General features: G+C 45.9%; 1 protein-coding gene across 11 annotated transcripts in view; it reads left to right on the forward strand.

The window, feature by feature from the left end:
- The window catches only part of STARD9 (StAR related lipid transfer domain containing 9), a 151,375-nt gene that overhangs the window by 93,821 nt on the left and 44,127 nt on the right, over window positions 1–13,427 (forward strand). For 10 of the 11 annotated variants that reach the window (XM_054532649.2, XM_024232715.3, XM_054532653.2 and 7 more), the window contains 6 exons: window positions 4,951–5,002; window positions 5,339–5,476; window positions 6,176–6,258; window positions 6,384–6,487; window positions 11,922–12,112; window positions 12,600–13,071. In XM_054532649.2, coding sequence (XP_054388624.1) covers window positions 4,951–5,002; window positions 5,339–5,476; window positions 6,176–6,258; window positions 6,384–6,487; window positions 11,922–12,112; window positions 12,600–13,071 — 1,040 coding nt within the window. Of the gene's footprint in view, window positions 1–4,444; window positions 4,477–4,950; window positions 5,003–5,338; window positions 5,477–6,175; window positions 6,259–6,383; window positions 6,488–11,921; window positions 12,113–12,599; window positions 13,072–13,427 lie in introns of those variants that run through there. The other variant, XM_024232716.3, reaches the window with a different exon arrangement.

The raw sequence follows: 13,427 nt of genomic DNA on the forward strand, positions 1-13,427 counted from the left end.
TGTGATCTGTTTTGCCTTTGTATGTATAGAGCAGAAGACTGGAAATCAGAACAATTGTTTTTCAACTGCTGCTACTATTGTTCTTATGTAACTTACTTTTGTTCTCTTTGCCTTAATTTCCTCATTTTAAAGTAAGAATGATGCTTATCATATTCGTTTTCTGGCTTACTGAAGCATAGGGGTACAGTCATGGAGAGTGAAACCCTAACCTCAAGATAACCATTAGTGCTCCTAAACTCTACAAATACAGACTGCTCACAGGTGGCTTTCAGGCTGGGTGTGGTGGCTCACACCTGTAATCCCAGCACTTTGGGAGGCCGAGGCGGGCAGATCACTTGAGGTCAGGAGTTCGAGACCATCCTGGCCAACATGGCGAAACCCCACCTCTACTAAAAATACAAAAATTAGCCGGGCGTGATGGTGGGCGCCTGTAGTCCCAGCTACTCGGGAGGCTGAGGCAGGAGAATCACTTGAACCTGGGAGGTGGAGGTTGCAGTGAGCCGAGATCATGCCACTGCACTCCAGTCTGGGTGACAAAGTAAGACTGTGTCTCAAAAATAAATAAATAAAATAAATAAAAATAATGTTAAAAAAAAAAAGGTGGTTTTCAGAGACTAAAGGGGGAATTCAGAAGATTTGAAAGTTTTCTTCTGACAATTCCCCACTTCATTCGACCCCAAATAAACAGTACACTTCCCACTTCTCCATCACTACATTTACCTGGAAAAGGAGACAGAGAAAGTAGGTAAAGGAAGCTTAAAATATAGGGAGGGTCCAAAGAGCTAGAGTGGTGTGATGGTGGGGGAAGTGGGAATGACAGGCATCCATCTAGAAAAAGATTAAAGTTAAAGCTGCCAAACAGCACCTGGCCCACCTTGCTCTGTGTCACCTGGAGGCCAGTCCTTGTTTCTGATTGAAGTGGTTTTGAGAGTTCGTGACCTATTGTAGATAGAGTCTTTTATCTTCTTCTCATCAATGTGTTCTACTGTGGGAGGACAGTTCCTATGGACAGCAGAATGTACTTCCCATGCTCAAAATCCCTGTGCTCACTGAAAATCTAGTTTTCATTCTCATAATTATCCCCAGCTGACGTTTAAAAAGAACAAAGAGTTTCTGGGGAGTATGTAATGCTGTTGTTATCCCTGGAGAAATTGGACTCCTTCCTAGTGCTGCAGAGCATATGGAAGTGAGATGTTAGCAAAGCTCATTGGTGTTCTTAGGATAAGCCCTTTGGGAAGTTGTCAGAGACTGAGCTGCTCAGACAGAAAATTTAAAGTAGTTTATTTTCTGGTATACGGGGTATAAATTTTCTTAGTGAAAGTGCCTGAGGCAGAAGTGGCTGGCAACTTTTACCTTAGCAAGAAAACTAAACACCAAATGGCTGTATAGATCCTCCCATTAGTCAGAAGCACAGAGAGAGGTTGGAGTTCAGGAAGAGACCAGATTGATTAAAATGGTCACTATTTGAGTAGAACTGATCTGATATATGGATTGGATGTAGAGTGAATAGATGAAGCTAGAAATCAAGTAGTAGAGCTTAGGGTCGCAGCAGAGGGTTAAAGGACATAACTATTAGATTGAATCATAGACATGGAGATGAATGATGAACTCATCTGAAGATAGGGTTGCTGAATTTTTTTTTTTTTTTTTTTTTTTTTGAGACGGAGTCTCGCTGTGTCACCCAGGCTGGAGTGCAGTGGCGCAATCTCCGCTCACTGCAACCTCAGCCTCCTGGGCTCAAGTGATTCTCCTGCCTAAGCCTCCTTGCGTAGCTGGGATTACAGGCGTGCACAACTGTTGGGAATAATGCTTAAAATTTTAAGGAAATTGAACACTTTACACTTAAAGGATTTTTAGTAAAGCAATTTTACTTTTGTGCAGAGGGGTGCTTCTCCTTGGCCAGTTGCCATGAGAACACATCTGAACAAAGGGGCATGAGAGCCTTTATTTCTGACACAAGTCCTGCTCCTGTACCCTTTCTCCTTCCCCATTGGCCAGGGTTGGGTCGTACATTCTAAACTAATCCTGGTTGGCTAAACATTTGAACCTTTTTAGATAAGGTGGGCACATAAGGGAGAGAGGGGGAAGGGGTGTCTGCAATGAGTTAGAGAGCTAGTTTTTTTTTAAAATAAGGAAAGGAATGTGAGCTGGTACTGATAACACCTGGTACTGTGGCATGTCTGGGCATTTAATAAAGGCAGAAAGGAAGAAAAAAGAGAAAAAGGAAAAAAAGGGGTGGGGGGTTAGTATGTATTGAAGAATAAAGGATTGATCAGGCTATTTGAAGAGAAACTTCGTCATATCCCACAACCACCATGCCCGGCTAATTTTTGTGTTTTTGGTAGAGACGGGGATTCACCATGTTGGCCAGGCTGGTCTTGAACTCCTGACCTCAAGTGATCCACCTACCTTGGTCTCCTAAAGTTCTGGGACTACAGGCATGAGCCCTCACGCCCCACTGGATTGCTGATTTTCATTGCTTAGTCAGTGCATAGTGAGGATTTTACTCCCTTCCTGGTGCATTTCCAGTGGACCTGGGTGATAAGATTTTAGTCTACTTCTAATCCTGGCATTTCTGCATTTTGTGTACTTTCCCCACCTTTTGTTTGTTTAGCTATTGACTTAGGTAATAGTACTAACAGTAATGGCCCAAGATTCTGTTTGTTGTTGTTTGTTTGTTTGTTTTTTGCTAAGTTGGTTACAGACCTAGAACTAGTCCCTGGCAACCCGGAAGCTGTTTTTCCCTGGGTCACTTGGGGAAGTGTCTTGGGTGGGAAGAGGACAGAGGGAAGGACAGGGAGAGCCCAGGTTACTGATATGCTGGACTTCATCCTCATAATTGCCTTTGTGCCACTAACTCTCCCTACATAAAGAGGCAGGGTGGGCAGTGAACACATATGCCAGCCAGCTCAGTCCTCATCTGAGATGCCATCACCTTTTGTTGGTAATTTCTACCCTGCAAATCTAGAAGTTATGATGTGCCATAGCCTTTATCTTTTTGGAAGGGCTGTCCCTGAATGTGCATGAAAAGTTTCCACCTTTTTCCCTTGAACTGCCCTCTGATTCTGTTTGACAGTGTTTGTGGAGGCTAGCATCTGTTGACTTCTGTGGTCCTCAGTGCCTGAGCAGGAAAGGCTGGCTCTGGCTGTTTGTGTGTTTGCAGAGAGGAGGGACAGAGGGGGATGCAGTGAGGACAGAGCCTCATTCATTATAGCTAGGATTCTTCCTTCTCGCAAGCTATTTTGGAGGAGTGTCAGGGACCTCCCTGCTCTGGCTGCTGACAGTGAAGCCTAGTGGGGAATTCTCTGGTCTCCTTAAAAACAGTACTGGGCCAGACGTGGTGGCTCATGCCTATAATCCCAGCACTTTAGGAGGCTGAGGCAGGCAGATCACCTGAGGTCAGGAGTTCGAGACAACCATGGACAACATGGCGAAACCCTGTCTCTACTAAAAATACAAAAATTAGCCGGGCATGGTGGCACACACCTGTATTCCCAGCTACTCGGGAGGCTGAGGCAGGAGAATCGCTTGAACCTGGGAGGCAGAGGTTGCAGTGAGCCGAGATGCTGCCACTGCACTCCAGCCTGGGTAACAGAGTGAGACTCCATCTCAAAAAAAAAAAAAATTACTGGTCGGGTGCGGTGGCTCACGCTTATAATCCCAGAACTTTGGGAGGCCAAGGCTAGCGGATTGCCTGAGGTCAGGAGTTCAAGACCAGCCTGGCCAACATGGTGAAACCCTGTCTCTACTAAAAATATAAAAATTAGCCGGGCATGGTGGCAGGCACCTGTAGTCCCAGCTAGTCGGGAGGCTGAGGCAAGGGAATCGCTTGAACCTGGGAGGCGAAGGTTGCAGTGAGCTGAGATTGCACCACTGCACTCCAGCCTGGGCATCAAAGCGAGACTCCATCTCAAAAAAACAAAACAAAATAAACAAAAAGACATTCATTACTGGGGAGGTGTTATGGTGAAGTCGGAAAAGCTGCAGGGGCTTAGGATCCAGAGAGACCTGATTTCTAGTCATAGCTCTTCTATTTGGTATGTGGGTTTCTCAGGCAGTTTATCCCCTGTGAGCTTCAGATTCCTCATCAATAAAAAGGAGATGTTAATACCTATATTTTGAGTTGTTAAAGGATAAAGTAATATGAGTTGTATAAAGTACTCAGCATAATGCCTAGGACATATTGAATAGTCAATAAATGATAAAGATATGTCTAAAATTTAGCATCCCGGTTGCCATGTTGCTGCCTTTTCCTAACAGAGCTATGTGGGTCTTAAGCAAATTTGCCATAATCCAAGGTCTAAAAGGCCTTGTCTTCAACTAATCCACTGATTCATTTGTACTAACTCCAGTTTCCCCCTCCTCTCTTACACTCTCTTCCAGTTCTTTTTTATTCTAGAGGTGCTTTTCTCCTATTTGTGCTTTTACCCTTCTTAGAATCTGGTGTCTGTTAAACTTCATCTGCGGACCAAGAAGGTAAAAATCCTGTGTTTCCATAAATCTTCACAAGATGCTTGTTTGATTGAGACTTACTGGATCAAACTTGGACCACACCAACCTTTGCCCCTTAGGGAAAAGCCATACTTTTGCGTGTACTTTCTCAGACTAGAGAATTTTTCTGACCAATGGCTGTAACTATTCCCTAACTTTAGGCTAGGACAGAAAGGAGTTTGCCCACACTTGTTGGACTTTGCAAATAGCTTGGGCTGCTTTGTGGTATATTTTTTAGCTCTACCATCTCAGGGGCTTCCTGGGCTGTAGAGTGAGTGGGCAGAGGGTCAGAACAGCCTGGACCAAAGTTGAGAAGTGGTACAGACCAGGCTGGGATGGGATGAGAAGTGGTACAGATGAGGCTGGGAAGACAGTGAGAACGTTCTCATGTGGACTCTCCTGTAGGGCAAGGCTCTGTCCCTTTTAATTCTCATTAAAATGGCTTTTTTCCCCCTTTAGGAAGGGACAACAAAAATAGGAAGGATTGACTCAGACCAGGAACAGGACATTGGTAAGTGACAGAGTATATGAGTCCAACATTTTGGGGCAAGTATTTGTGCCTGAAAGATTTCTTCAGAGGACTCTGATGATGCTCTAAGAAGAAGGGAATCATTGGCGTATTCAGGGCCTGCTTCTCTTTCTGCTGCTAGGTTTCAGGTCTGGGATGTGATAGCGGGAGACCCACACAGTGGGAGGATTTCAGGTCTGAGTGGTTTCAGGTCAGCTCTTCCTCTTTTATTATGGTATGAGGTCTCCCAGATTTTGGATTCTGATCTCACAGAAAGAAATGGAGAGGGTGTTTCCCTGGATCGTCCTCCCACCTAAGTGACCACCACCTCTTTTGTAGTCCTGCAGGGTCAGTGGATCGAGAGAGACCACTGCACTATCACCAGTGCCTGTGGTGTGGTTGTTCTCCGACCTGCCCGTGGGGCCCGCTGTACAGTCAATGGCCGGGAGGTCACTGCCTCCTGCCGTCTGACCCAAGGTAGGACTGTCTGCAACCCTGTTTATCCCAAGATGAGTGATGGACCAGCTCTAGTCTCATGGGCCCAAAGAGCTCAGTGAAGCAGGCTTTAAAAATGGATCACCCCAGCCTCTGCACCCTGAAGTCTGAAGATTTTCTAATATGATCTTATTCCCATAAACAAGCCTTAATTCCAAAGTCTTGGAGTGAAGAATGACCCTATGAAATTTGTACCTGTGTTCATTAGCTCTGTCTCTCTAGGAAAGTCTCTGAGCCTCAACTTTCCTGATCTATAAAATGGGGATAATTATAGGATCATTGTGAGGATTGAATGAACCTTATAGTTCTTAACAGTGTGCTTGGCACTCCATAAACACTCATTATCATTATTACTTTAATTACCGCTACTGTTATTAATCTATGCAAATTCTGTCTGTCCTTTGAGACTGAACTGAGATTCCTCCTCTTCCATCAAGTGTTCCCTGACTACTCCACCTGGAACTCAACTTCCTTTCCCTTGGAGTAGTAGAGTTCTTCCTGTCTGTCTTATTAATTCAAGATGTATGCTGTGAGATACAGAATTAATACATATCTTATCAACTCAGCAAAATTAGCAGTTATTGAGGGCACGACTTTGTCTCACAGAGCAGTGCCCTACACATAGTATGTACTCCAAAACATGAGCTGTTGATTGAATTCTCATTTGTCTCTGTGCTGCAGGAGCTGTCATAACCCTGGGGAAGGCACAGAAGTTCCGATTCAACCACCCAGCAGAGGCTGCTGTCTTGCGGCAGCGAAGGCAGGTTAGCAGGGCTGTGTTTTCTAGGTTACTGCTGGCCTCCCTGTTTACACTTTTTAGATGAAAAGCCAAGCTGGGAGGGGTGGAGGTGATGACAGCAGCCTCACTGTGCTTTCTTCCTTGTTCAAGGTTGGAGAGGCTGCTGCTGGTGGTGGCTCTTTGGAGTGGCTGGATTTGGATGGAGATCTCACTGCCTCCCGGCTGGGTCTCTCCCCTTTGCTTTGGAAGGAAAGGTAAGAAATAGCTGCTTATACTGATGTGGAACCTACTGGGTTTGCTTCTTAGTCTATGACAGCATAGATCAGGGTGGGGGTGGGGGGTGATTAATGTAGCAGCCAAGGTCTGAATGAGCCCTTGTCTGAATCGACTTGGGCAAGTCGTTTAATGATGCTGAACTAGCTGCTAAGTTCGTAGTTGGCAGGGAAGTGGTCTTGGCCCTTGTTCATTTCCTCTTTGGTATTTCAACTTTTTTCATCACTGAAAGAGGTATATTATTTGATGTTCCTATGGCCACTTTTCTCTCCCCACAAAATTTAGCTGTGATGTGTTTGTGGACATCTTTGTTCTGAGCTTACCTTCCTATATACTCCTTTAAGTTCTGGCCTGTCTGTGTGTGAGCTCATAGTATATGTCACGTAGTGTATGTGAGCTCATAGCTTCCAGAACATATGGCTTTCTCTGAGTTTTTAAAGATAGTGTGTGACTGAGAAGCCTTTCTTTCTCATAACCAAGAATCCAGAACTGTGCATAGAGGGGCAGAAACTATAGGAACCATATGAAAATATCTTTTGGTTCTACCCTCTCATACCCACTTTGTGCAACTGCATTGTAACTATGAAACATTGAGTCAGAGTTTTATATGGGATTGATGGCAACTACTTTTCTACTTCATACTTCATCCATTTCTACATAAAACACCCTTCCCAGATCTAGAAGCCTTGCAGATTTGGTACTGGGAGTCCTTCTATTCCTGTACGTCAAAGTGACCTCTGCCTTAGAGATTTCCTTTAGAAAATTTCAGCAGGGGACTTGGTGCCTGTGACATCACTGGTGTTGGGAGGCTGCCAAGCACCTTGAGCACAGGGTCTCAGTAGAGTTATGATGGCCCATAGTTTCTTCAGAAGGATCCAGCAGTTCTTTCCTCAGGCCAGCAGCATTTGATGGCAGATGAAGACAATCTTATGTCTGACCTTGGCAGTGAGGAATGTTGGATACAGGTGCAGAAGTGCTCTGATCAGGGCCGGGCACAGTGGCTCATGCCTGTAATCCCAGCACTTTGGGAGGCCGAGGTGGGCGGATCACAAGGTTAGGAGATCAAGACCATCTTGGCTAACACAGTGAAACCCCATCTCTACTAAAAATACAAAAAAAAAAAAAATTAGCTGGGCATGGTAGCACACGCCTGTAGTCCCAGCCACTCGGGAAGCTGAGGCAGGAGAATCACTTGAACCCGGGAGGCAGAGGTTGCAGTGAGTCGAGATTGCGCCACTGCACTCCAGCCTGGGTGACAGAGCGAGACTCCATCTCAAAAAAAGAAAAACAAACAATGCTCTGATTCAGGAAACATGAACAGCAGGCAAGTCCTCATAGGAAAGCTGCTCAGTGAAGGATGCTACAACAGAAATTTAATGAAGGATGACCCTAGTGTTGAGTAACTGAGAGCTGTATGGGATGGAGAATAAGGTAGAAGAGGTGACACAAGGTGGACTCAGGACTTAGGCTAGAGCTTTTGCTTTGTCAGAGTGACTTTCCTTTTTTGTAGTGAAGTCATGAAAGTGGCTCCTGTTTTAGGTAAGGTTTGTGTTGGGAAGACTCTTTGAAGATCTGTTTTTCCTAGAGTTCAGAGGTTTACAGAAAATAACACTGCAACTTAAATAGCTGAGAATGGAAGAGATGCATTGCAGCAGACAAAACTGGTTCACCTCCTGGCTGTACTACAGAAAAGCTATGTGACCTTAGGCAAGTCAATGAACCTCTGAGCCTGTTTCCCTACCTCTAAATAGACGGTGCTGCCATCTGTTTTCCAGGGATGATTGAAAGAGAGAGTATATATGCACGGTGCGGACACACCCCACAACTGGTATTGCTGCCAGCAAGGCTGCCTCCCTTTCTCTTTCCTGTCGTCTTGTCTCAACCCAGCTGACCTGTCCACCCCAGAGTACGTTGTGGTGTTGTGCTCTTCTCTTGCCTTTTTAAAGTCTTCTATGGCTCTCTAGCCCACAGGCACTGACATGACCTTTCAGACACACAAGAATGTGTCCTTTCATTCAGAGAAGACAGGAATTTCAGAATCCCACCCACTGTCTCCACTCTTGAGCACCAGCTCTAGGAGCCTGTAGGCTGGGCTGGTCCTGCCCAGCTACTGTAGCCAGCATCTGTACCAATCCCTGGTGGAGGTGGTGTGGTGTGGTGCTCAAGTCTGTGATTGGGCAAAGGGACCAGGGAGAGGAACCTGCACGACTAGAGAAAAATATAAATTGTCAGCTGGGCTCCCAGTCTGGATTTGTGGTTATGTGTCTATGAGTCTGTCCCTCTGCTCTTGGATGTGGTTGGCTCCAAAGCCTCTCTTTATTCCAGGCTTCCTTTCCCTCATTTATCTCTGGAGCAGCATTCATGAGGAGCCTGCAAAGCTGGAGCTGGCTCCAGAGCCAGGGGAAATTGGCCAGTCTGCCTTCCTTTTCTCCTTGCAGCAGTAATCTGGACCAGAGAGGAATTTGTCTTTGAATACCATTGTCTGTGTTCTTGGCATTTTCTCGTTTGGAATTTTAGGGGGTTAACCTTAAGTGCCTAGAGCCTGGGAGACACTGTTGCTGCTGCCGCTGCCACCACTGCTGCCACTGCGGCTTTAGTAAGTAGATGCTGCTGCAATCTGCTGCAGAAGCTGCCAGACCCCGAGGCTGGGGGACGGCTGTGAGAGAAGAAGCAGGAGAGTGCAGTGGAGTCCTCACAAGCAGGTGTCTAGGCAGCAGCTGGGGGATACTGGAGCCACCAGAGATGAAGGGCAATTACCTGATAAAGACAGAGGTCCCTTGGCTGGCAGGTGAATGAAGACTTGCCCTTTGTAATCTACCCAGACATGTAGCATAAGGTTGCTATTTTCTTTTTCACCTGCTTTCTGGGAACTTGACAAAATGTGCTTAGCAGAGGGGCCATTCTGTGCGGCCTCTTGGGTGAATGTGCTGTATCTATAGAGATGACAGCAGACAGCCTCTCCTTGCAGGTCCTATGGCTATGCAGGAAACAATATCATAGCTGTCACTTTCTTAGGTGAAGGGTAAGGAGCACCCCTTCTAGGGAGAAGCAGATTGTAAATCTGAAGGTTGAGGAGAAAGCCAGACAAGGAAACTGAGTAATCTCAGGGAGTTCAGATAAAGATCCTGTCTCAGCCTCTTGCATCTGGTGGTCTGTGGGTCTTAGTTGGGTTTGTCTAGGATGGGCTCATGTTTGTAATTCAGCCATTTCTATAGTCAGACAAAATTTGGAGAAGTAATACAAGCATGATACATATAGATGTATGTTTCCTGTTAACTGCTTTCTCTATTTGTTTGGCATTAACAGGTTTCTATTCCAGTTGCTATCCTGAGCCTTCGCGTAACAGAGAGTAACCTTCCTCTTTCTGTATGCTCGACTGTATATATTTGGCCTTTTGCCTACAGCAATCAGTGTCAGTCTTCTGAGCACACTCACTCAAGTGTCTGGACCTGTCCTAGTCCTTGGACCTGTTGCAGATTGAATGACCTCATAGCCTTCTTACCTGGGAAGAGACTGTGGTTGTGTCAGCTCCCACTCCCATTCTCCCGGGATATTCCACCTATCACTCTTCACCCATCCATCTTTTACTGTCCTCCAAAGGCTGGGTTATGAAATCTTAATTTCTTCCAAGGCAGGGGCGGCCAACTTTTTCTGTAAAAGGCCAGATAGTATTTTAGGCTTTGTGGGCCATATGGTCTGTGCTGCAGCTACTCAATTTTGCCAGGGTGGTGCAAAAGCAGCCCTAGACAGTACATAAATAAATGGGTGTGGTTGTGTTCTAATAAAACTTTATTAATAAAAACAGGCAGCAGACCAAATTTGGACTCATAGGCTTTCATTCGTGGACCTCTTCTGTGATACCCGTGTGATTTCATTCTGCTCTACAAAGTGGTAGATCTCCTAAAAAGTGGTTCCCTTACAGCGTATGGGTCATACCGCCTGAGATATGGTTCCAGCATCAAACCAATAAGCTTCTCCAAGCTTCCAAGTCATGACATCCTGGGATTGTGGGGAAGGCTAGATAAAGCAGGCTTGATTCTAACTTTTTTGTTAGCCTCTGGCAGAATCTGACTCTTCCCAGCCACTCCCATTCTGTGCCCATCCTGGGGTGCCCATACAGTTGGCTCCTTTAAAAACCTAAATGACAGGCATGAAGATACCCTGCAGAAAAAGCATTTGAGGTCCTTATGTGACCCCAGGGAAAGGTCAGCAAGTAGGTAGAAGCTGTCAGTTTTCAGAGTAAGCCTCTGAGTCATCTGTGGTCATATAGGAACCTGGTGGCAGAGTAAGGCATGACTAAAATCTAGAATTTTTTAGGCCGGGCGCGGTGGCTCATGCCTGTAGTCCCAGCACTTTGGGAGGCTGAGGCGGGGAGATCACTTGAGGTGAGGAGTTCGAGACCAGCCTGGCCAACATGGTAAAACCCTGTCTCTACTAAAAATACAAAAATTAGCCGGGCATGGTGGCATATGTCTGTAATCCCAGCTACTTGGGAGGCTGAGGCAGGAGAATCGCTTGAACCCAGGAGGCGGAGGTTGCAGTCAGCCAAGATCATGCCACTGCACTCCAGTCTGGGTGACAGAGTGAGACCGTGTCTCGAAAAAAGAAAAAATCTAAAATTTTTTGTAAGCTTTTTATTATGGAAGACTTCAAATACAACACAAATTATCAACTCATGGCTAATCTTAGTTCATTTATGTCCACACTCACTCTCCCTCAGTCCCTGTCACTGGATCTAGACAAATTCTTGACGTATTTCACCAGTAAATGCTTCAGTATATATCTCTGAAGAGTGGTAGAGTCTAAAACTCTTGAATCCTATTCCAGGGCTCATTCACTGAAAACAGCTCTCGAGTGGAGACCAGCTCTCCTTTGGGTCACACGCACAGGCGTGGTGTGTGTATAAATTATCAGCTGCCTTTTGCTACCAGATCACAGAGGATTCTGTTTCAGGGAGTGGAGGTGCAGTAACAATCTCTGAATATGTAGGAGAGAGTTTTATGCCCACGGTGTTTCTGGAGCTTCTGCTTTACTGAGTATTTCCAACATATTTTTAGCGGACACCTTTTTATTCTTTTTGAAGGACCAAACTTCTGAATTTAGCTAAAATGTTTTTGTGTCTTTTTAAAAAGAACAACTTTCCTGGTGATTTTCCTTAACTAAAATGGATTTGTGTTTCTGCTAACCCCACAACTCTAAGAATATGCCAGTTTAATGACCATTCTCCCCTCCTGCACTGTGACATCATGACCTGCTTGTGACACTAGGCCTGTTTGTCCAAGGTTGCCAGAAGTCCAAAGCACTCTCTACCCTGTTGATTGCAGGGGCTCTCTTGGAAGGCCTTACACTGCTATCAGTTTGTCCTGAGCTTGGTTTGCATTTCCCCTTGGGTAACCTCAGCCACTTCTGTGACAGGAGAGCGCTTGAAGAGCAATGTGACGAGGACTATCAGCCACCGAGGGATGGAGAGACATCCCACAGGGCCCAGATTCAGCAGCAGCAGAGCTACGTAGAGGATTTGAGGCATCAAATCCTAGCAGAAGAGATTCGAGCTGAGAAGGAACTGGAATTTGACCAAGCTTGGATTAGCCAGCAGATTAAAGAAAGTAGGTGTCCACCACTTAATGTGTCTGCCTCACCTCCTTATTCTTTCATTTTCATGCTTCCTTAGCCTTCTGTATTCTATCGTTTTCTTTGTGATATGATGGAATCTTTGGTATTAGGTGTTCTCTTTTCTTTTAGACACCAGAGATTCTTATAAGAAGAGGGCTGGAAACAAGAATAAGGAAGCTAATTTCCTTATTGTCCTCAGAATTATGGACCTCCTACTTACGGCTCCTCATTTGCTCATGTATCCATACCGTACCGCCTGCCCTAGCATGTGCCCACTGCTGTGCTGAGTCCTGAGGGTCTTCATTCCCTTACCTTGTGGTAAGGGAGCCCTGTAGCCCTGCAGCCCTCAACCTGCCACATCACCTTGGCCAGCTCTTTCACTCCACACAGGTCCAGCCATGGCTGGAGGTGTCTGAGTCCAGGCAGCCACAAGCAGGAAAGGAGATGCTGAAATTCTCTCTGGGTGTGTTTGGTTCCCAGACCAGCAGTGTCTGCTCAGAGAAGAAACCTGGCTGGCCAGCTTGCAACAGCAACAGCAAGAAGACCATGTAGCAGAGAAAGAACTTGAGGCATCTGTGGCACTTGATGCTTGGCTTCAGACAGATCCTGAGATTCAGCCATCCCCATTTGTCCAAAGTCAGAAAAGGGTGGTGCAACTGCAGCTCCTGCGGAGACACACTCTTCGGGCAGCAGAGCGGAATGTCCGGCGGAAAAAGGTCTCATTCCAGCTAGAGAGAATCATCAAAAAGCAGAGGCTGCTGGAGGCCCAGAAGAGACTGGAGAAGCTCACGACATTGTGCTGGCTGCAGGATGACAGCACCCAGGAGCCCCCATACCAGGTCCCCAGCCCTGATGCCACAGTCCCACAGCCTCAATGTAGAAGCAAATTGACGAGTTGCAGTTCTTTGAGCCCCCAAAGACTCTGCAGCAAGCACGTGCCCCAGCTACACAGGTACAGCCAGTAGTTGTCACTGGGAAGCACTCTGTTAAAGTTTACAACCTTCTTGCCCAGGTAGTGTTCTGTTTTTCCCCATGCCTCATTTCCTCAGTCTGTGAAATGGAAGAACGTGTATATTCCTCTCTTCCTCATGACTTTTTCCATCTTTTGGCTACTCTTCTTCTTTCTGTGTATATCGTTTTAGATTCAGGCCTTTCCCATCTTCCTTAACCCCCGAGTAACAATTCTTGCTTCTTTGGTAATATCTTAGGAGTGAGGATCGGCCTCATTTTTCATCTGTTCCTTAGATCTGGACTATCCATATACATGTCCTTGTATGTCATACCTCAATCTTGTCATGCCTGTAACCA

Source organism: Pongo abelii, chromosome 16 (assembly GCF_028885655.2).
Source record: "Pongo abelii isolate AG06213 chromosome 16, NHGRI_mPonAbe1-v2.0_pri, whole genome shotgun sequence".
NCBI lineage: Eukaryota > Metazoa > Chordata > Mammalia > Primates > Hominidae > Pongo > Pongo abelii.